The sequence below is a fragment of the Petaurus breviceps genome, unplaced genomic scaffold (assembly GCF_028583685.1).
Source record: "Petaurus breviceps papuanus isolate PSGF00001 unplaced genomic scaffold, PetGlider_PUasm1.0 90750, whole genome shotgun sequence".
NCBI lineage: Eukaryota > Metazoa > Chordata > Mammalia > Diprotodontia > Petauridae > Petaurus > Petaurus breviceps.
The window spans coordinates 12,530,599-12,552,831 of NW_027187335.1; the positions used below are offsets into that span (position 1 = coordinate 12,530,599).

General features: G+C 45.4%; 1 protein-coding gene across 3 annotated transcripts in view; it reads left to right on the forward strand.

Moving 5' to 3' along the window:
* The first annotated feature begins 1,543 nt into the window (after positions 1-1,543).
* The window catches only part of ZNF385C (zinc finger protein 385C), a 49,403-nt gene continuing 28,713 nt past the window's right edge, over positions 1,544-22,233 (forward strand). The window contains exons 1-2 of one of the 3 annotated variants that reach the window (XM_069067686.1): positions 1,544-1,804; positions 11,967-12,218. In XM_069067686.1, coding sequence (XP_068923787.1) covers positions 11,969-12,218 — 250 coding nt within the window. In that variant the 5' untranslated portion in view covers positions 1,544-1,804; positions 11,967-11,968. The remainder of the gene's footprint in view (positions 1,805-11,966; positions 12,219-22,233) is intronic. The other 2 variants (XM_069067685.1, XM_069067684.1) reach the window with 2 other exon arrangements.

Sequence of the window (22,233 nt, forward strand, 5' to 3'; positions counted from 1 at the left end):
ATATCTTTCTCAGTTGTTCTGCCCTTACTTCTGCCTGGTTAGAACTTCTATTTGCCTCCATCCGTCATTCATGGACTCATTCCTCCATATAGCGTTTTCTCATTTGCCACAACCCTATAACATATTTTTTTTTCCGTAGAGCACTTTGTTTGAATTTATCCTTTGCAACCTCCCTTTCATCACTTCCTTTTTTTCCAAAAATTTTTATTGATATCTTTTGTTTTTACATTTTCCATATTTCCCCTTGCATCCTTCCCTCCCTCTTTCCCACACAGCTATCCTTTATAAGATTTTTTTAAATGAAGGAAATAAATCAGCAAAACTAATTAATACATCAAATAAATCTGAAAATACACATAATGCTCCATACCCATCCTCCCTTTCCCCTACCACTACAAAGTATTGAGGGGTTCTACTTCTTTTTGGGGGGGCCGTGCTTTCTGTTTATAACTTTGTAAGATTTATATTTTTTACTATTCTTGTAACAACCATTTGCATTGTTGTAGTAGTCATTGTGCATTTTGCTATTCTGATTGGTTACTTCATTTTGCATCAGTTCATATAAGTCTTTCCGTGCTTTTCTATCTTCATCATGCTCCTTGTTTCTTACAGCAAGGTGGCGTTTCATGCCATTCATGTATCACAGTTTGTTTGGCCATTCTCCCATTAACCCCCACCTCTATCTACCTTTTGTTATATTTATTTCTGTGTGATTCTAGCCTCCCTCTCCCATTAGAAAGTAAGTTCTTTGAGGGTGAGGGATGTCTTTTTGCCTTTCCTTGTATCTTCAGCACTTGGTATGTGCTTGGCACATAAGAAATGCTTAATAAATGCTTATGAACTATTAAATTCCAAGAGGGTAAGCTCCTTGAGATCAGGGATTGTGTTTGATTTTATTCTTATGCTCTGGTCCCAGAACAGTCCCCTTCATGGTGCAGGTGTTTAATACATGCTCGTTGAATGGAATTGAAAGTGGAGGAGAGTTTAAAAGACAAAAATCTCTGGGGAAGCCTCACCTCCTTCAAATCCTCTTTGGAGCTTTTCATGTAGAAGCCCAAAAGGTTCACTGTGTTTAGAACTAGCTTCTCTGGGTCTCCCTCTACAGAGATAGAAAACCTTAGATTAAGACATCAAAGAGTACATATAGAAAACTATTTTCTCTTTCTCTCTCCCCATTTTAAAAGGCAGCACCTACTTCTGGACTCCTCTCCCCTTAATACCAAAGATATAAGGATTTGAGGGTTCTCTACCGGTTCCCTGACTGCCCCTTTCTCCCTTCTAACTTTCCTAATGCTGGAGAGAAACCCCCTGGGTGTCCCCTCCCCTCTCTCCCCCCCCCCCCAAGGAGAGGGAGGGGTTCATGTCCTCCCTCAACCCGGGTCTCTCAGGCACCTTCTCTCCCCGCAACCCCTTAGAAAGCTCTGGCCTCTAAGGCAATGCTGGTGATGTCAGGTCAGCAAGCCACGATCGGTGCTGTGAGCTGTACCGCAAGACTCTGGCACCTGTTCCCCTTGCTGTGACGCCCCGAGAGGGGAGGACAGGGCAGGGCAAGGCTCCGGCAGAAGCCGCCAGCTCGGCCCGCAGCTTTGCCTGCTTGGGACGGGAATATTCAAAACCAGTCCCTGAACCTGCCCTCCACTCTTGGGGACTCTGAGCCTCCGAAGCCCCCGGAGTAAGAGTGGAGCGGATCAGGGGCAAGGAGACCAAACGGGAGGGAAGCTGCGTAGACGTGGCCTCTAGGACCCTGGCCCCTTGGTACCTAAAGAATCTAGGACATCACCTGATCGCTCCCGGGACCTTCCAGGTGAGTTCAACTCTGGGTTTTGGAGGACCAAAGAGGATGGGGACCGCTGGGCGCTGAGCCACAGAACCGACCTAGGGAGCTGGAGTTAGGATTGGGAAATTTGGGCTGGATTTAGCCAACGAAGCAGCTGGTTCTGAAACAGGGAGAGGGGAGAAGGGAGAAGGGGAGGGCAGGATGCGAAAGGGACAACAAAGAAAATCCAATAGGTAGGTACGAAATTCTCACTCTTTCAGCTGGAGTTAGTGTAAGGGGGCAAGAAGACAGCAGAAGGACTTTCTATAGGCTAGGGCCCTGCTTCCCATGCCTATTAGTAATGGAGAGATACCAGAAGGGGAAAGAGGGAGAGGTGGAGTGTCCGTCCCTGTATGGGGGGTGTGGGGTGTGTAATTGTTGTGGGATAGGGAGAGATTGTGTTTTAAAATACCCCACATCCAACACACATGAACCCATGTATGCACACATATTAGACTTGGGGAAAGATTTCTCTTCAGTGGAGGTAGGGGGATGGACCAAATGATCTACTTCATTTCCCTACCTTTTCCTACCCTTAAGGGGTGGTGCCAAGTAGTACAGAAGAGAGAGGATAAGTAAAGGGATCTGGCCAAGAAAAAAATGAACCTACAAGCCTTAACCTCAAATGACTCAGAAAATCATCCATAGTTACAATATGATGTGAAAGGAGGGTAATTAACCTCTTAGTACAATAGCTTACATCTCTTGTACTTTTCTCACAACAACCCTGGGGGCATAGATAATGTAAACATAAAAGGCAGAATTTGAGCTGAGGCCTCTACCTACCAAGTCTTTCCCCTACTCCCTGGTTACCTCTTTGAATTTAGTCACCATAGTTGTCTTGCAAATGGGCAGAATTATTCTCCCCCAACCTCCCTCTACCATCATGCCCCCTCTTCATATCCTCTCTGCTTCTCAGGTGGCATTTGTGTGCTGATGAGTAAGCTCAGAAATGATGCCCTGGAACAACGTCTTGCTAAAGAAAGATGCTCTCAGAGGCTCTTTCCTCTAGATGTTCTAGCTTCTCGGACATCTATCTCTCTTGCCTCCTACCCCTTATCCTCAAAAACAGGGAAGGTCAGAGGGAGCTGAAGGACCCAGGAGAACAGAAGGCTGAGGAAGGAGGGAGGGAGATAGCTGATTTCAACTTCTTTCTAAGGAGGTCTTTGTGTACAGCCACTCTTTCCTTCCACTGAAGATCCAATGGGGGGGGGGGGGAAGGGGAGCAGTAGAAAATCTAACCCCTGTTCATCTGGGACTAGGACCTGAGGCAGAGAAAAATGGATGAAATGCCCCAAGGAGAGCCTAGATAGATAGCCTGTGATGGTATGGGAAGAAGGGTAAAATAGAATGAATCCTGGGAGACCTGGGATCTAACCACTAACTCATTGTATGACTTTGGGAAAGTCATTTTCTCATTTTGGGCCTTAGTTACCCCATCTGTAAAATGAAAGGTTTGGACTAGATGACTAAAGCCTTCTTCCAGTTCTAAAAATGTATGGCTCTTACATGAGTATACAATGCCTAAAGATAAACAGAGTTAGCCATGGGGTGGTGGGCTGGTGTATCAGTATCCAAAACCACTTGGGCCATCTCTCTGACTTGCCTCCCTACTCCATCCCCATCCTTCTAGGTCTCCTCTATTGGTGCTGAAGTGATAACATTCACCACCTTGAAACCAACAGTTTGATGACTGCTTTGCTTACTTTGTACACACCCTTAGCCAGGGAGGTGGGCAGCTCATTTCCACTGTCATCACTTCACATGGGCAGGCTGACAGGGCTTCCTGGCCCCTACTGCTTGAGCCTGTTGTCTGCCCAGACTCAAGTCCTCTTGACTAGAGAAAACAGGAGGCCTGACTTTAAATTTCCTTACTCAATTTAGCTTAGCCCCTAACCACTCTGAGTCCCTCTGTGATGTTTTTCAGCGTTACCCTGAATGGCCTGGGATCCCTGGTTCCCTGGTATGGCAGGGGTGGGTGAGTGCTTCCCAACTGAATTCTTACTGATGAATCTCATCTTTTCCTTGTATCTGAGAGGAGAGAAGTTGTCACAGTGCAGAGCAGGGAGGGGAAGAGGAGGGAGTGGAAAAGGGAAGGGAGCGGCAGGAGGGTTTGTTTCTAGCTATTCTGGGGTGACTCATCTTGGGATGTCTAGGACAACTCACCCTCAGCAAGGTGCCTTAAGGTCTGATTTAAGCCAGGGAGAGTTAGTACCCACATGGGTAGGACACATCCTCTCCCCTGCCTGCTGAAAATCTGGGTAGGCTGCCTGACAGAGGAAGAGGAACTCAGCTCCCCAGAAAGTTCAGTTTAGATCTCTTCCTGAGAAGAGACACATCTGCCAGGCTTTTCTGGAGTTTAAGTACTGGCTGTGGGAATAGAAAAAAAAAAAGAAAAGGTAAGAGTGGGGTTGAAATACAGGCTCTTACCACTCACTTCCAACCAAGGTGACCCAGGAAGTGGCTTGGAGTAGTAGTATCAAACTCAGAAATGGGCTACCAAACCACACATAAGGAATCTGGCTACCACACATAGAAAACTACATATTAACATTATCTATGTCCCTCTGTATTTTTATTTATTTTGTTAAATATTTTCCAATTATACTTTAATCTGATTGACCCTCACCCTGGAGTGTTGTGGGTCCCAACACTTGGAGAACAGAGGGAATTAAGATGTAAAAGTGGGGTCCAGACATTGTCTCCTCATGGAACAAAAGGGAGAACCATAGACTTCTGGGTTGGATGAGAATATAAGGGGACCTAGGTTCAAATCCCAGTTCTGTAATTTTGTGGCTTCTGTGACCCTGAGCAAGTTACTTCTCCAGTCTGAACCTCCGTGTCTGCTCCTGTAAACTGAGGGAGCTGGGCTAGAAAAGCCCAAAGGTCTTTTCCAGTTCTGAGGCCTATGAGTTCTACTAGCTTTTTCCCAGAGGCATCTTGACTCCAGGAAACCCATTTTGACCCTTTCCATGGAGCAGCAATACCGTCCCTTGATGGAACATCTCTGGAAGTGTGTGCACTCCAAAAAGGGCACCTCTAAGTAGGCCATGCCAGGTGGTTAATTGGCCTCATTATGGGTTTACTGAGATAGCCCTTCATGCTTTGCCAAGGCCTAGGATACTATCCTTCAGAGTTAAACCCTTGCGTGAAGGGAGAGTGGGAGGGTCAGGCATCCTCTTTTCCAATTTAACCTTCCAGTAGATAAAGGTGGGCCCCCCAGGACACAGCCTTCCCCAACAGCCCTCCATTTAGGGAAGAAGGACAGGGACACCCTTCCCCACCCTCCTCAGATGGCTCTTTAATCAAGGTTCTGAAGTTGAAAGGGCAGTAGGTTTGTCGTTAAATATTCTGAGGTTCATTCCAACTCCTCTTTTTACTGTTTGTGTGACCTTGGGCAAGCCACTAAATCTGATCCTTTCCCCGGCAGAGCCAGGATTCAAATCCAGATTAGCCAATTCCAAATCCAATGCTCTTTAACTACATCCACACTGCCTCCTTTTGGGTCTACTAGATTTGTCAGACTCTGATGGTGGGGGATTCGTGTTCAATTGTAGGGTTGGAGACAGCCTTGGAAGTCCCTTCCACTCTAGAAAATAAAGTTAAAGGTCACCTTCAAATAATGCCTGCCTATTTGGGCTGGGACAAAATGAGGGGAAGTGGGCTAAAATGATCTTGTTGCCAGGCAACAAACATCTATCAAACACTTCCTATGTGCCTGGAACTGTGCTGAGCACAAGGTATACAAATACAAACAGAAAGAAAGACAGTCCTTGCCCTCAAAGAGCTTATGTTCTAAGCAGGGAATGATGTCATAGTATCTTAAAAAGGATGCTAGAATCCAAGTCCGGAAGGACCTGGATTTGAACCCCAGCTTTGACACTAGCTGAGTGATCCTGGACAAATCACTTGATCCTTCTGAGCCTCAGTTTCCTCTTCTACAAAATTTGGATTATCATACCCATCTCAGAGGGTTGTTGAGAAGTTCAAACAAGATGATGTTTAAAAAACACTGTGTAAAGCCGGAAGGCACTGTATAAATGTCAGCTGCTGTTTCTTCGTCTTATTTGTCTCTCAGGTCCCTTCCAACTTTAAATCTATGAGCAATAATTCCAGGCACAGTGACCAGGAGCTCACTTCACACCTGCTGCCCCCAATATACCCCTCTTGGTAAAAGGGCAAAGGGGATAAGTTGCCCTGGCAGACAACACATTGCCTTCTGAGGAAGTCATTCAGCATTGGTTAAGTGCCTACTATGTGCCATGTACTGTGTTAAATGCTGAAGATACAAAGAAGGGCCAAAGAGGGTCTCTGCTCTCATAGACAACTAGGTGGCACGGTATATAATGTGCCAGGCCTGGAGTCAGGAAGATCTGAGTTCAAATCTGGCCTCAGACACTGAGTAACCCTGGGCGAGTCACTTAAATTCTGTCTGCCTCAGTTTCCTCAGCTATAAAATGAGGATAATAGCACCTACTTCCCAGGATTGTTGTGAGGAAAAGAAATTATATTTTTGGAGTTCCTGCTTAGCATAGTGCTGAGCACATAGTAGGAAACAAATGTTTCTCCCCTCTTCTTCTTCTTTTTTTTTTTTTTGCCTTTTGGAGGGCAATTGGGGTTAAGTAACTTGCCCAAGGTTACATGACTAGTTTTTTTTGTGTGTGTGGGTGTCAAGTGTCTGAGGCCGGAACCGAACTTGGATCCTCCTAACTCTGGGGCCTGCGCTTTACTCACTGAACCATCTAGCTGCCCCTCCCCTCCCCTTCTTGATCAAAGGAGTCTAATGGGAGAGACAACATGCAAACAACTATGTACAAATAAAAGATATAGACAGGATAAATTAGGGGTAGTCTCAGAGGGAAGACACTGAGATTAAGGAGGACCAGGAAAGGGCTTCTTGCTGAAGGGAGGACTTTAAGTGAGACTAAGGAAATCTGGTAAATTAGGAGAGAATTCCAGGCATGGAGGACAGCTAGTGAAAAGCCAAGTTGGGAAATGGCATGTCTTGTTGTAAGAATGGTAAGGAGGCCATTGTCACTGGATCACAGAGGACATGGGGAGGAGTAAGGTGTAAAAAGACCAGAAAAAGTAGGAAGGGGCCATGTTATAAAGGACTTTAAAAGCCAAACAGAGGATTTTATATTTGGTCCTAGAAGTAACAGAAGGTTTATTGAATATGGGAGTGATAATGGCCAGACCTGAGCTCTAGTGAGACCATCTTGGTAGCTGAGTGAAGGATGGGTTGGAGTAGGGAGAGATTTGAGGAGATCCACCAGCTGGCTAGAGTTAAATTAAATTAACCTTCCTCCATTTTGAAAAGTGGGGAAACTGAGGCACAGAGAGGGGCCGCAGCAGGAATTGTACATAACAGGCAGGAGGGATTGGAACTTTGACTTCATTGGTATGGGGATCTTCCAGGTGGTGAGCCTTTGTCTCTTCCAGTGAAGATCAACACTTTCTCCCAATGCCTGTAGTACTGAGAAGTTAAGTGATTGAGGGTTACACATTCAATAGTCAGCCCACAAAGCATTTATTAAACACTTACTATGTGCCAGGCAGGCCCTATGCTGTCAGCATGGGTCAGGACTTGAACCCAGGTCTTTCAGATTTCAAGGTGTGCTCTGTCCAGTACACACAAGGAACTTGAATGTCCCAACAGAGTGAATAGAGAAGCTGGTACCAAAACCTGATTCCAAGACCTCTGTCATTATTAGGTCACCATGACTGGGCCTCATTGTTACTCCCTGTTTCCCCGAACAGGGTTCTGTAGCAAAAATAAATCTGTCTGGAGAGGATGGCTTTAGTCCCACTTTAGCCCTTTCCTAGTTGAGTCATTGGGATTGTAACTTATTTTTTGCTTTTTCTCCCCTCTTCTTCTTTTTTTTTTTGGAGGGCAATTGGGGTTAAGAGACTTGCCCAAGGTCACACGGCTAGTTTTTGTGTTAAGTGTCTGAGGTCAAATTTGAACTCAGGTCCTCCTGACTCCAGGGCCGGTGTTCTATTCAGTGTGCCGCCTAGCCACCCCAGGATTATAACTTAGGTTCAAATCCTGCCGCTCATATTTACTACCCGTGTGACCTTGGAAAAGATTCTTGGCCTCCATTTCTTCACCTCTAAAATGAGTTTGATCCAGATGGCCTCCAAGTTTCCTTCCTAGCTCTCCTAGGATACTGCTGTTTAATCTCTATTACTTTTGCTAGAGTTTCAATGCCTTTCATAAGGGAAATAGAGAAGCTATGTTTTCTCTCTTTTGTCTGGGGGAGCAGGGAAATATGTGGGGAGACACAATATAATGATTCTCTTGTGTTTGGGAAGGGGAGAGAGTGGGGAGGGTGAGGGAGATTCCCATGAGGTTGCAAGCATGCAGTCTCCCTAGCAAAGGGATGTGACTGTGCCCCTGTCCCCACTGTGGGGGTGAGAGGTGCCTCTCTCAGAAATGGGCACATGCTGTGCCCTTAAAAATCGACAGAATGGCAGTCAGGGAGAATGTTTGGCATCCAGTTAGATTTAGCTGGTCTGGGGTCAGGAGACCAGTCCCCAAAGGCCAGAACTTCATGGCTGGGGGAAGGGAGAGGGGTGTGTGTGTGTGTTTGGGGTGGGGAGTCACAGGGGCTATAGTGGGAAGGTAGAAGCCTGTATTTGGGAGGCATGGAGGGTGGGAGCTTAGGCCAGGATACAATTAGCAAAAGAATTCCTTTCGCCGGGCCCTGTAAACAGAGACGCCGTAGATCACAGAGGTTTAATCAGCTTCGTGGCAGATGCTTGTCTGTTTTCTCCCTCTCTGTCTCCTCTATTACCCCACCCCCCTTCTCTTACAGAGCAGTGAGATTTCCAAAATACCTCTCCCTGGGTGGTGCTTTCCAAGAGCATTTTAGCTTTGAGCTCAGTCACTCCCGGAGGATCTGGGAAAGGACTCAGATCCCTAACAAGGGCCGGGGGGGGGGGTCCCCCTGTGCCACCTCCTCCCACTTACAGCACCTGTGACAGTCTTTAACACTGACCCCCCTCCCAGCCAGCTATGTGCTTTGGTTTGAGATGGGGAAGGGATCATACTGTTGGAGGCAGAGAGATGGATGGATGGATGAATGGATGGATGGATAGATGGTATAGGGGCTGAGTTTCCCATCAATGTTTCATTCCCAGATTAGGGAGGCGGGAAGGGTAGAAGAACGGGAGTCACAAAGAGAGCAAGCCCTCAATAACACTCCCCACACTGCCTGCTCCCAAGAGAACAGGACCTTGGAAGACAAGACTTGCCATCTTTTCCCTTTGCAAGGAAGAAAGCATCTGGGGACCTGAATCCCTAGACATCTTTCCCCTTGGCCTGGCATGATGATAGTGGTGGGCTGCCTTTGCAGACTGTCCCTCTGCCTCTCACAGCTCCCTAAATCTAAGACGGAGTGGCTAACCGGTTTGCTATGCCACCTGGAGGCCATCCTGGGGTGCTGCATCAATCACTGATTATTGCGGAGATAGGAGGGGACATTGAACTAACTTGGGTTTCCCGCCCTTTCTCTCATATTCATATGAACGTGAGGGAATTAGAAACACAGAGTGATGCAGACACACTGATAGTTTCAGAGACTGTCTGAGAGGGAAGGGATCTCAGAAGCCACCTACTCACATAGGATCCAATGATTTAGAGCTGAGAGGAAACTTGGGGTAGATCTTTGGAGAGCCTCGTGACTTAATCTGGTTACCTTAATCCAGCTGATAGACAGAATTGCTCAGTCCATCTTTCCAGGTTCTTGGGACTGAAGAACATTTGTGCACAGCTGGGAGGAGCATGATGGTGGTCTGGGTCTGTCCCTGTTCCCCCTCCCCATGTGTCCTTAAGTAGCTCCCAGTCTGATGGGGGAGTCACAATCTCTGCCTTCTTCTAAGAGGTTCTAGTCTGATGGGACAGATAGAATACTTCCTCATGAGCAAGAAGCACATGCCAGCCCAGTTTGGTGAAGGGAAAGGAACATTGACTTTGGGGTGAGGGGATCCAGGTTCGTGTCGTTCCACTGATACCACCTGAATAACCTTAGACAAGTAACCTCTTCCTTCTGGGCCTCAGCTTCCTCATCTACAAAATCAAGAGGTTGAACTAAAAGATTAAATCAGATCAAATTAGAAGCCTTCAATCTAGTCATAGGTAAACTTGGTTTTTTTTATATTTTCATCCCTGAATTTCCATATAATTAGTTTCCTTTGTAATTCTATATGTTGTATTTCATGGTTTTAAAAATGATGTCTGGAAAGGGTTTACTGAGGCTTTACTAGACTGACAAAAAGATTCAGAGCCCCTACACTAAATGGTCTCTAATCTTCCTCCCAGCCTGCAAATCCTGCCATCCTTTTGTGAGAGCAGAAACAGACACAGGGAAACTGAGATAGAGACAGAGAAAGAGAGAAACAGAAACTCAGACAAAGAGAAACAGAGGCAGAGAGAGAGAGAGAGAGAGAGAGAGAGACAGAGAGAGAGACAGAGAGAGAGACAGAGAGAGAGAGACAGAGAGAGACAGAGAGAGACAGAGAGAGAGACAGAGAGAGACAGAGAGAGAGAGAGAGACAGAGAGAGAGACAGAGAGAGAGAGAGAGAGAGACAGAGAGAGAGAGAGAGAGAGAGACAGAGACAGACAGAGACAGAGACAGAGAGAGAGAGAGAGAGAGAGAGAGAGAGACAGAGAGAGACAGAGAGAGACAGAGAGAGACAGAGAGAGAGGATAGAGAGAGGACAGAGATGGATTTAGAGACAGAGACAGAGAGCAAATTAAATAAAGACTGATGGAAGAACAAGAAACTAGTTTAAATGAATATAGTTCAAATTCTGTACCTCAGTGAGTAAACTTGGGTTAAAGGCAATTAGGTCACACAGTAGGTAAAGCTCTTGACTTGGAGTGACGATTACCTGAGTTTGAATCCTGCCTCAAGACCTTTATTGTGTGGCCCCATTAGAGTTACTTAAGCCAAAATGTCCAGATCTGTAAAATGGGGATAAGAATAATACCTACACCATAGGGTTATCATGAGGATCAAATGAGATAATATATATGAAGTACTTTGTATAGTTTAAAGTTCTATGTAAATGCTGGATATTAATATCATTGTTTCCCATAAAAGATTGACCAGAATCAGATTGGGGCTACCTGGAGTGGGGGGTGGCTTCCTGAACATAAGACTGAGCCAGATTTGGAAGGGGGGAAGGGGCATATGTTGAAAGAAAGGCATCTGGAATGGTTTGTGTGGGGAAGCACCGAGTGGGGAGAGGTCCAGGTGGAGGGTGGAGAGGGCTGGTGTATTGGGAGCTGAGGAGCCTTCGGTGACAACTGAGACAAGCCTTCCCTCTGTTGTGCCCAGCCATTACCCGAAGAGCCTTCCCTGGATTGATAGGGATAGGAGCTGGCTGGGGGTGGGGGCTGGACCGTCTTCAGCACTTGTCACAGTTTGTGAATGTCACCCCCAGAGGCAGGTGGGGAGGGGAGGGGACCGGGGACTCTGGTTACTGCAGAGTCACCCCCTGGGGCCAGCAGCTGTTCCAGCTCCCAGGAAGCACCACATTCCCTCCTGGCCCGAGGCCTGCAGTGGTGTGTGTGTGTGTGTGTGTGTGTGTGTGTGTGTGTGTGTGTGTATGTGTTTGTGTGTGTGTTTGTGTGTGTGTTTGTATGTGTGGAGTAGGGGAGAGACCCAAGTGCAGGAGCAGACACCAGATCCACTGACCACTGTCCTTAGCTCTGCTCCCCATTCTGTACTTTTCCATATCTCTGGGCATATTTGTACTTTATGAATTCATTTAAGTTGTTGTTTATCACGAAGGACCATAGTTTAGGGATTATTGAGTCCAATCCCCTCATTTGACACATGAGAAAACTGAGGCCCAGGAAGGTTCACCTATGTGCCTGAGGTCACACTGGTAGTAAGCCTCAGAGGTAAAATTCAAACCCAGGTCCTCTGACTCTACCAAATCTCCCTACCTCCCAACTTCTCCTTCAAATGGCATATTAGGAAGACTGGTGCTTACTGTGATGGGAGAGAATGTTTAGCTGGATCAATGGAATTTGGAGAATCTTCAGGCCTTGAGCCACCAGCTCCAGCCACTACCACTGACACCCTCATGATCCTGGAGCTTTCCCCTTATTTCTCTGTCTTCCCCCACCCCATTCAGGTATGAAGCGGCCACTGAGCCCAGCCCCTCCAGGTGAGAAGGGCCTTCCTGTTCCAGGGGCTTCTGAGTGTCCTCCTCAGCTCCCAGAGCCTTCTCGGTCCAAGCGGGAGAGGAAGCGACCATCATATACACTCTGTGATGTCTGCAACATCCAACTCAACTCTGCAGCCCAGGCTCAGGTGCATTGTGGGGGCCGTGCCCACCAGAGACGCCTCAGACAGCTCAGCTCTGGGAAGACCCCCTCAGGGACAGGTAAGCATTTGGAGACTTCTGCTCCCACATCATTTATCTGGAACCCTGTCTGTGGGGGCTCTCTGTGTCTGGGGACCCCTTCTGGTGGTCCCTCTGTCTGTGGGGGTCCCTTCTGTGGGAATCTTTCTCTCTGAAGTCTTCCCTATGAGTATCACTCTTTGTCTGGGCCCCTCTCGGGGTTCTTGTGGAGTCCAGGGCCCTCTCTTTGGGGAAACTCCCGGAATCTGGGGTCCCCTTTGGTAAATGTCTCTAAGGGCCAAGATCCCTCTGTGGAGTCTTGGCTTGGAGCCCACCCTTTTTTTTCTTTTAAAATGTTTTTCTGATGCTCTTTTCTTTCTAAAAATCATTGTCACTTCCCAAAAACTCCCCACCCCAGCCCACTTCTCACCAAGTGGTCAACACACCTTGTATATGCCTCATTCTGCCCCCATAGGCTACCACCTCTCTTATGAGATGTGGAAAGCAGGCTTCATTATCAGTTCCTCTGAAATCATGATGGGTCTCACTGCAGGGATTAGAGTTCTAGATGTTGTTAACAGGATTTTTACTGAGCCAGTCTCTAACCTGAGAATGCTTGGAGCCACACAAAACAGGCCTAGAGATGGGAGTACCAGTAATCAAGCAGTTTAATTAATCAATTTTAGAGTGAGGAATGTTCTCATAGCTGAAGTAAAAGCACAAGTTATATACTTAAATCACAAGTGGGGAAGGAGCAGGGGGAGGTAGATTACAAGCAATCATTTAGTAGTTTCCCATGAGAAACCCACAAATCCCACAATACAACAACTCTGGAGTCAAGTCTTTGGGGGTTGTGACCACCTCCTCTAGGGTCCAGAACCAGAGCTCTGTGATGGGAACAGGTTCTACAATCTTTGATTCGCTTCACTTAAGGTCCAGTGATTGTGAGCCTTGGTGGAGTTTTGATTAATCAGTTCTAGCTGCATTATGAGCTCTGACTCAGGAACCAGAAAGCCAGCTCTTGAGAAAACTTAAATTATTAATATATTCATTACACATATCATATAGATTAATATGAAAATTACAATTCCCTTCTCACTGTTGTCCTTTATATTATTGTGGTCATTACCCAAGTTGTTCATCTGGTTTTGTTTATTTCACTTGTCATAAGTTTATATAAGTCTTTACAAGTTTCTCTGAATTCTTTAGGTTCATAATTTCTCATGGTACAATAATATATTCCATTAGGGGAGACTAGGTAGCACAGTGAATAGAGCACTGGCCCTGGAGTCAGGAGGACTTGAGTTCAAATCCAGTCTCAGACACTTAACACTAGCCATGTGACCTTGGACAAGTCACAATTCCAATCACTCTGCTTTCTCCCTCCAAAAAGCTATATATATATATATATTCCATTATATTCATAAAGCACGATTTGTTTGTCCATTCTCCAGTTGATGGGCACCCACTTGTCCTTTGCAACTACAAAAAAATGTTACTATGTTTTTCTATGTATAGGATCTTTCCTTCTGACCTTGATCTCCTTGGGGTCCATGCCTAGTAGTGGTATCATTGGATCAAAGGGTAGCTTTGTGACTTCTCAAGTATAAATCCAAATTGTTTTCCAGAATGATTGAACTAATCCACAGCTTTACCAACTATGTATCAGTCTGTCTTAGGCTTCTTCTCTTTTGGGTCTTTCATATCCTGGGATTGAGAGACACTTGCTGTCTGAAGTGCACCTCTTGGTGCTGCTAGGATCCCAGCTGAGATTTCTGGCTCTCTCTGGTTTGGGTGACTTCCTAGAGGTTTGTCAGGGAAGGCTGGATTTTGGGGAGGGAGGAAGTAACAGAAAGTTGTGCTCTTGGCTAGGTGATGGTTTTTATCGGGTGAATGGGTAAGTGGGTCTCTGAGTTTGATTTGGGCTGATGGGTAAATTAAAATGAAATAGAAAAACAATAGACAGGGAACCTACAGAGAAAACAAATTCAGGGTCAGGCTCTTTTGTGAGAGGTCTTTCTCACGAGTCCGCCTAGGAGTCAGAAAAAGGTGGGAGTTCGCTTCTATGATTCCCACAATGCATATATTTTATTTTTAAAATTTTATTTCTTTTTTTAGCATTCTTTTTTTAAAATTCGAGTTCCAAATTGTCTCTTTCCGTCCTACACCTCCCCTTCCTATTGAGAAGGCAAGCAATATGATATAAGTAACACATGATGTTGTGCAAAATATATTTCCATATTAGACATGTTGCAAAAAAAAACCAAACTCCAAAATAATAAAAAGCAAGAAACATAAAGTCAGAAAAAGTATACTTCAATGTACATATCTTAAAGATGGTTCCCCCAACCTATTTTCCATACCTTATGAGGTGCCCCTTCCTTTCCAGAGCTGCCCAAGCCACATGGTCATCTTTGTTATTCCCTCCTTAGTCACCCCCCTCCAACCAAGAGTCAGGCTTAGGAGGAGAGGACGGGATTGACCACAAGGTGGGGAGGAGAGAGAGAGACAGAGAGACGAGAGAGACAGAGAGAGACAGAGAGAGACAGGAGAAACTGTCTGGTTTAATTAAAAAAACACAAATCTCTTTCTGTAGTGACTGAATTTCATTGGATTTCAGGGCAGGAAAACCTGAGTTCAAAACCTACTTCAGGCATTTACTGTGTGACCTTGGACAAACCATCTGACTCAGGAGTGGGGAACCTACGGCCTCAAGACCACATGTGGCCCTCTAGGTCCTCAAGTGCGGCCTTTTGACTGAATCCCCACTCTTGCTTCTAAGCCTCTATTTCCTTACCTGAAAGATGAAGCTAATAATAGCACCTACCTTTCACATTTGTAATGAGGATCAATTGAAATAAGAAATGTAAAGCACTTTATAAACCTCAAAGCATAATATAAATGCTTTGTATTATTGTTTACTTTTTATGTAACACATCCTTAAGGACCACATACCCAACTTGTGCTGGTGTTGATAAGTTGAGTCCCGCAATGGGTAGCTGCTATTAATTTCACAGTTTTAGAGGTAACCTTGTGGGTACTTTTCAGTGGTGTACTAGAACCAGCTTGAATTGTCTCTGGAGAAACAGCTTAGCAAATACTACAAATTAGGACTTGGTTTATTGTTTTATTATTGTTTATAGTTTCTGGATTTAAGAAGACAATTTTAATAATTAAGATTAAGTTAATAATGTGTCCTGAGTACATACTCCCCAGCTCCTCAGACCACTGGTAAACATTCATACACTCTGATATATATCTCCTTATCACTAGTTCATGAGCCCCCATTAATGGACTTCCCATAACAATCAGCTAGTAGATTCAGTTATTTAGCAAATGCCTTTCCTCAAAAGACCTGACAAGAGCAGGTGTTACAAAACAATAACACTATTCCTCCCCAACCCCACCCCAAACACCTAGAATTCGGGAGAGAGAAGAGTGGGGTTGTACTTAAAGTACAGCAGTAATGAGGCACACATGCAAGGAACTCACAGCTACCCTTGGAGGGATGGACAGTTCAACTGGGCTTGCTGTACAGGGCCAATCTAAAACTAGATTGGACCAGGCAGTGCTTTGCCACTGGCCAGTGAATACTAGATGCTGGCTGCGCTGCTCCCTGGGCACTTCTCAGGGTCTGCTATCCACAATGGGCAGCTCCAATATTTTTCACCTTCAGCCACTGGTTTAGCTAGGTGGCATGGCACTGTATTCAGTTAAAGTGCTACAGAGATCTTTGAGGTCTGGCAACAACTTTTAGCTTAGAAACCTCACAAGCCTTTGACTCCCCTGGGGCCTCAGCTCTGATGTTGTGTGTCACTCTCAGCCAAGAGATAGGAGAAGGCTTGCCTTTTGACAATCCTTCCTGGCTCAAAAGCCCTCTCCTTAGTAAACCACTTCATATTGCCTTAAGATAATCAATTTCGAATTCAGTCAGTTCTACTTCCCATAATCCTTCTGGAACCTTATGTAGATTCGAATGGTTAGGGCCAAAACTATGACTGTAGCCCCTGACCTGGACACAAATTCATTGCCTCCCTGGTCTCTTCATAGCAATTAAGCTATTTCCCCCCTGCTTCCCACCCTCCATTTAACAAAAATATATTTTCTTTCCCTGCTCCCATTTTAAAAAAAGGAAAAACAAAATGCTTGTGACTACATAGTCAAGCAAAACAAATTCCCATATTGACCATGTTTTTAAAATGTCTGTCTCATTTTTCAGCCTGAGCCCATCACCTTTCTATCAGGAGATGAAGCTATACCTTCTGCACCATCTAGCTGCCCAAGAAAGAGTAGGAAGCTTGAGGAGCTTAGCTGTATTGCTTTTCATCTCCTGAGGCTTCCTGAGTTCAAATCTGTCCTCAGACACTTACTAGCTGTGTGACCTTGGGCAAGTTACTTAGCCCTGTTTGCCTCAGTTTCCTCATCTGTAAAATGAATTGGAGAAGGAAACAACAAACCACTCCAGTATCTTTGCCAAGAAAACCCCAAATGGAGTCATGAAGGGTTGGACACAACTGTGTTCACTCACTCTTTGTAGTGTAAGGAATGTCTATTTTGCAACTGAAGGCTTTCCCCTTTATATTTCAGCGTCTGTCTTAAAGACTTTAGCTTTTGTCAATGTCTCACTGGGGCAGCCCTTCTTACATAGAACACCTGTATGTTTTTTAAAGCTCTCTGCCCTGCTGTCCTCACTCAACAGGCTTTATGTTTTGACATAACAGGCCCACTGTTTTACATCATCATCTGCTTTTCCCTAGTTCTATTCAATTTATTTCAACTCAGTAAACATTTATGCATAAGGTATTTTTAAACTATGTGTAGATCTAAGCCATCTCAATTCAACAAGCACTATTAAGCACCTACTGTGTGCCAGGAACTATTGGAATGGGTACTAGAAATACCAAGCCAAAGCAAAAACAGGTCCCTGCTCTCAGAAGTTTACATTCTACTGAAGGGAAATCATTTGTATACAGATAAGTAAATACAAGAGTAGCTAGGTGGCACAAATGCTTGGCCTGGAGTCAGCAAGACTCTTCTTCCTGAGTTCAAATCTGGCCTTGGACACTTACTAGCTGTGTGACTCTGGGCAAGTCACTTAACCCTCAGTTAAATTTCCTCATCTTGCCTCAGTTTGCCTTCTCCTACCCTCAACAATGGCCCAGGGATTCATAGCTAGGTTGGACTGACTCCTGATAACACTGGGCTAGGGGTGAGGCACAGGAGGATGTGACCAGTCCCTTGTTTTCTCTGCGCCTTTTCCCCCAGTCTTTCTCCTCCCCAGATAAATTCCTTCCTGGTCATTTTAGTGGATGCCTGGATCTCTAACAGGATTTTCTTCCCCTCAAAAGCAGTGTGACAAGCAGAAAGCGCTGGATCAAGAGTATGATTCAAGGTTCTGCCAATTACTATCTGTGGGGATCTTGGGCAAATCACTTTACTTCCCTAGGCCTCAATTTCCTCATCTGTAAAATGAGGGGAGTAGAAAGATGACCTCTGAGGTCCCTTCCAGCTGTAAATCTATGATCCTGTGAACTAGGACAGGATTTTGGGGGAGGGAAAGACAGCATGTTTATAACCAGAGTAGGACCAAGTGATCATCACGTGCTCGTTCTCTCTCTCTCTCTCTCTCTCTCTCTCTCTCTCTCTCTCCCTCTCTCTCTCTCTCTCTCTCTCTCTCTCTCCTCCTCCTCCTCCTCCTCCTCTTCCTCCTCCTCCTCCTCTCTCTCTCTTCCCCCACCCCATTCAGGTATGAAGCAGCCATTGAACCTAGTCCCTCCAGGTGAGAAGGACCTTTCTCTTCTCTCTCTCTCTCTCTCTCTCTCTCTCTCTCTCTCTCTCTCTCTCTCTCTCTCTCTGTTTTCCCATTTCTCTCTGTCCCCATCTCTGTCTCTCTTCTCCTCATTCCCTCTCTCCCTCATAGAACTCTTTTCTTTCTCTCTCCCTTCTCTTCTCTGTCTTCTCCTCTCTCTTCTTTTCTTCCCTCTTTCTTCTCTCTCTCTTCCCCTCTCTCTTTGTCTCTTGGTTTCTCTCTGTCTCTCACTCTCTTCTTTCTATTTCTCCTCTTCTCTCTCCTCTTTTCTTTTCTCTCCTCCTCTCTTGTCTTCCTGCTCTGTCTCCATCTCTGTCTCTCTCTTCCTTGTTCCCTCTCTCCCTCACACTCTCTCTTCTTTCTCCTCTCCTCTTCTCTATCTCCTTCTCTTTCTCTGTTTCTCTTTATCCCTGTCTGTCTCTATCTCTGTCATCTCTCTGTTATATGATATCTTTGCTATAGTCACAGTCTTGGTAGCTGTATGAAACCATTGCATTGTATATGCCTGTATGGGGGATCTCCTCAGCCCAGCTGCAGTTGGAGGATGGGGAATGTATATTGGGCTGAGAACAGGAAGGAGTAGGCTCTCCTTACACTAGGCTGCCTGTCAGGAGGCCAGGGTGGGGGTGGGGGGAAAGACTGTGTCCATTCCATGGCACTGTCACTGCAATTTGGGGCCACTAGGGGGGCCGGTTCATGCAGACCGACAGGCAGTCACAGATGATAACGCGCATCCTGTTGATTCCACTCCCTAACCCAACACTAAGGTGGGAGGATCTGGCAAAGAGGCAGGGGAACTGGAGGGAGGAGGGGGAACGGGGAAAGGCATGAAAAGAGATGGAGAATCTCTTTCTCCCCCTTTTCAGCCCTTCTGGGATTTCCAAGTCCTCCCAGAGTGAGATGTTCCAGAGGCATGAGATAGGGAAATAGCTAGATTGGCATATTTTCCCCAATCAGCTTCCCCTTTCTTATTGCATCTGTACCATATCCTTCCCTGCCCCCAGCTCACCTGTTTCCTGCACAGGGGCCTCTTTCATTCCCCAGGAATGTATCTCTGTCATTCACTAAACTGCCCCTCATCCTGATGGTTAGCCCTCAGGGTGGGTAGTAACAAGAGTCTCATTCCAATAAAGTTGAGATCAATGACTTTGCTAACCCTCCCTCTTTTGCCTTCTGACCTTTCCTCCATCCCAAGAACAAAGGCCTTACTGGGGCTTTGAATATTTTCCTGGGCCAGGGTTGATCGATTGTAGGGAATGAATGAATGGATGGATGAAAAGACATTTAAAAGTGCTTTTTATGTGCCAAAAAGTGCTAAGTGCTCTGGGCACATCTAGAAAAGTGAGATGATCCCCAATATTGCAGGATTTGAATTCAATTTGGGGAAGATAACACAGGCATTATTGTAGAGGGGCATAATAGATGGCAATGACCTGGGGGTGGGAGGGGCAGAGAAATCTATAGGGCACAAGAGCAGGGCAGATAGTTAGGCCTGAAGAATTATAGTTGGTAATTGCCAGCTCACTGAAGTATGTGTAGTAGCTATGTCTACCCCACTGTCAGCTTGGACCCATGACCTTTAGGAGAGGGAGAATGGTCCTGAGGTTAGCAGTGGAGCAGGCTTCTTCCTGCACAGGTGGGGAATAAGGGTATATGTGATGGCATATAGCCAAGAGGGAAAAGAGAAAAGGGAGTATTGGCAGGAAGTGTGGAGAAAAGGGAAGATCCTAGTGGAATGTGGGCAGGGAGGGAGCCAGGGTGAGAGAGATAACTGCCCCATTGGGCCCCCACATCCGGAGCTGGTGATGGATTGGAGAAGTGAGGGATGAGCCCTGGAGCCAATCTGCTCCCTGAGCCCAAGTGGAAGGAGTTCATCACTAAATGTATAAAGATTCATTCCATGTTTGAAATGGAAATGAGAGGATGCACTTAGCAGTGAATAATAGTGCTTGAATAACATAGAGGACATATTACATACATGCATCTACCAGGCTTTCTAGTCGGCTTTTGACACAATGTGAAACTCAATTTTACTCACTAGAAACTCGATTTGTAGCCCAACACAAAAGAGAAATTTCTAAAATAAATAATCTAATATAATTTTGCATTTTAATGCATGAATTTTTCATAAAAAAAATAAAACAGCAAAAAGGCCTTGGGTGAAGCCCCTAGGGTCCCTAGAAAAACTACTCTAGGTTTGAGATACATTGTGAGTCAGAACTCACTCCAACCTCATTCCAAATAGCTCACAAAATACCCCTACCAACCACCTCCCAAACTACCCCCACTACTTTTACCAGTCAGCTAGAGGACATATTAGTTAAAATGAAAGAAGGACATGTAATCAAGCCACAGAGCAAATAAAGTAAGAAAATATTCCCTCTGTACAAACATGGGGTACATCTTCCCACAGATTGTTGCACCCCCAATGAGGAGGACACACTTAGGGCACACATGGGGCCAGAGCAGCCCATACCCCTAGATACTTCAGGGCTTCCAATGTCTTGGGGTGATGTCATCAACATTTCTTCTGTTCTCTGATGGACATAGTGTTTCTAATCTCTAATGGATGCATCATGTTGGTGTCAAGGCACTGTTTCCCTCCACTGATCTTGTGGTCACTGAGCTTCTCTTTACTACAGGATAGCAGAGACTGGACTCCATCTTCTTAGTGCTTCCTGCTAGCTAGCTCAGCTCCTGTCTGCTAAAATACAGTGACTAGAAAGCCTTTTCCTAATGAAGGCAAACTGATAGTTCCTTAGATTTGGCAATGAACCATCACACCCAGCAAAGAGCCTCTGAACAAAAGACAGCTGTGGTATCCCAAGGCTAAGATCAAATCTTATTTTTAGGTTACCTGTGTCTGGTCCTAAATCTGGTCTGGTTCATTGTCCTAAACTACGATCTTACTAGGCAGCTAGGTGGTGCAGTGGGTAGACAACCAGATCTGGAGTCAGAAAGACCTGAGTTCAAATTCAGCCTCAGATACTTACTAGCTGTATGACCTTGGCAAGTCACTTAATCCTGTTTGCCTCAGTTTCCTCATCTGTAAAATGAGCTGGAGAAAGAAATAGTAAACCATTCCAGTATCTTGGTCAAGAAAACCCTAAACGAAGAGTCAGAAATAGCTGAACAACAGCTACCTTAGAAGTAACTACTTACTTTAGAAGTTCTCCACAACTCCCATTTAACTCCTTATGGAGACCCATTGACTCCAAAACATTTCAGATGGGGGTCTATGAAAGAAACCCTACTGGAGCCATGTGGAGGTTGGAGCTGAGATGGAAGTCCTGTACAGTCAAGGCACTGTCTTCTGACTTGCTGACTTGACCTAAGGACCCTATGATACTTGCCATTTGCCCTTCTGCTGCATCCTGAAGACATCTAGACCTTTTCACCTTTCCTGCATCTGAACTTTCTTATATATGTTGTTGTCCACAATTACAGCGTGAACTCCTTGAGAACAGGAACCTTCTTGCCTTTTCTGTTGGTGTCCTCAGCTCTTAGCATAGTGCTCAGCACATAGTAAGCCCACAATAAATGCTTCATTTATTCAGGCTTGGCATGCAAATCCAAGCAAACACAAAAGCTAAGAAGGAAAACTTCCAGCAAAGATGGCAATATAAAAGGGTTTAGCTGAGGCCACCTCCCCTGGGAAATGTTCCAAGAAAGATTTAAGAAGGAAACAGATGAAACAATGATCCAATAAAACCAAAGGAAAGCACCAATTATCTCCTCTATCCAGCCTAGGAGTGAATAAGGAGATAGCCAGAAACCTAGAGGTGCCTTGGTAGGGGTCATACCACAGGGAGTATGAAGCCAGTGCAATATCTGAATCTTGGAGCCTGAATTTGGCATTATATCAGTCCTAACCTGTTGGAGGCACAGAATAGGGAACAAAGCTAGCTTCTGACAGGCCCAAGAAGATAAAGATGTGGCAGAATGGTACATTGTAGGGTAGGGTGTGGAATGTATAGGTACTCTTCAAAAAGCCAACACAACTTATATGCAATCAGGGCCTGTCCAAGCTACAGAAAAGACAAAGCCAATTCTCAGTTGGATACAAGAAGAAGTGGATAGAGATGGAGCTGGGAGACAGAAACCAGGGACTAAGGCAGTGGGAAGTTCCTGATCCCTACTCTCAGTACCAGGCCAGAGACCGAGATACACCATCAGAAACTATGGCATAAAAGCAGCATCCATACTGTATCAGAGATAGGCCCAGGCCCTAACTACCCCATCCAAGAC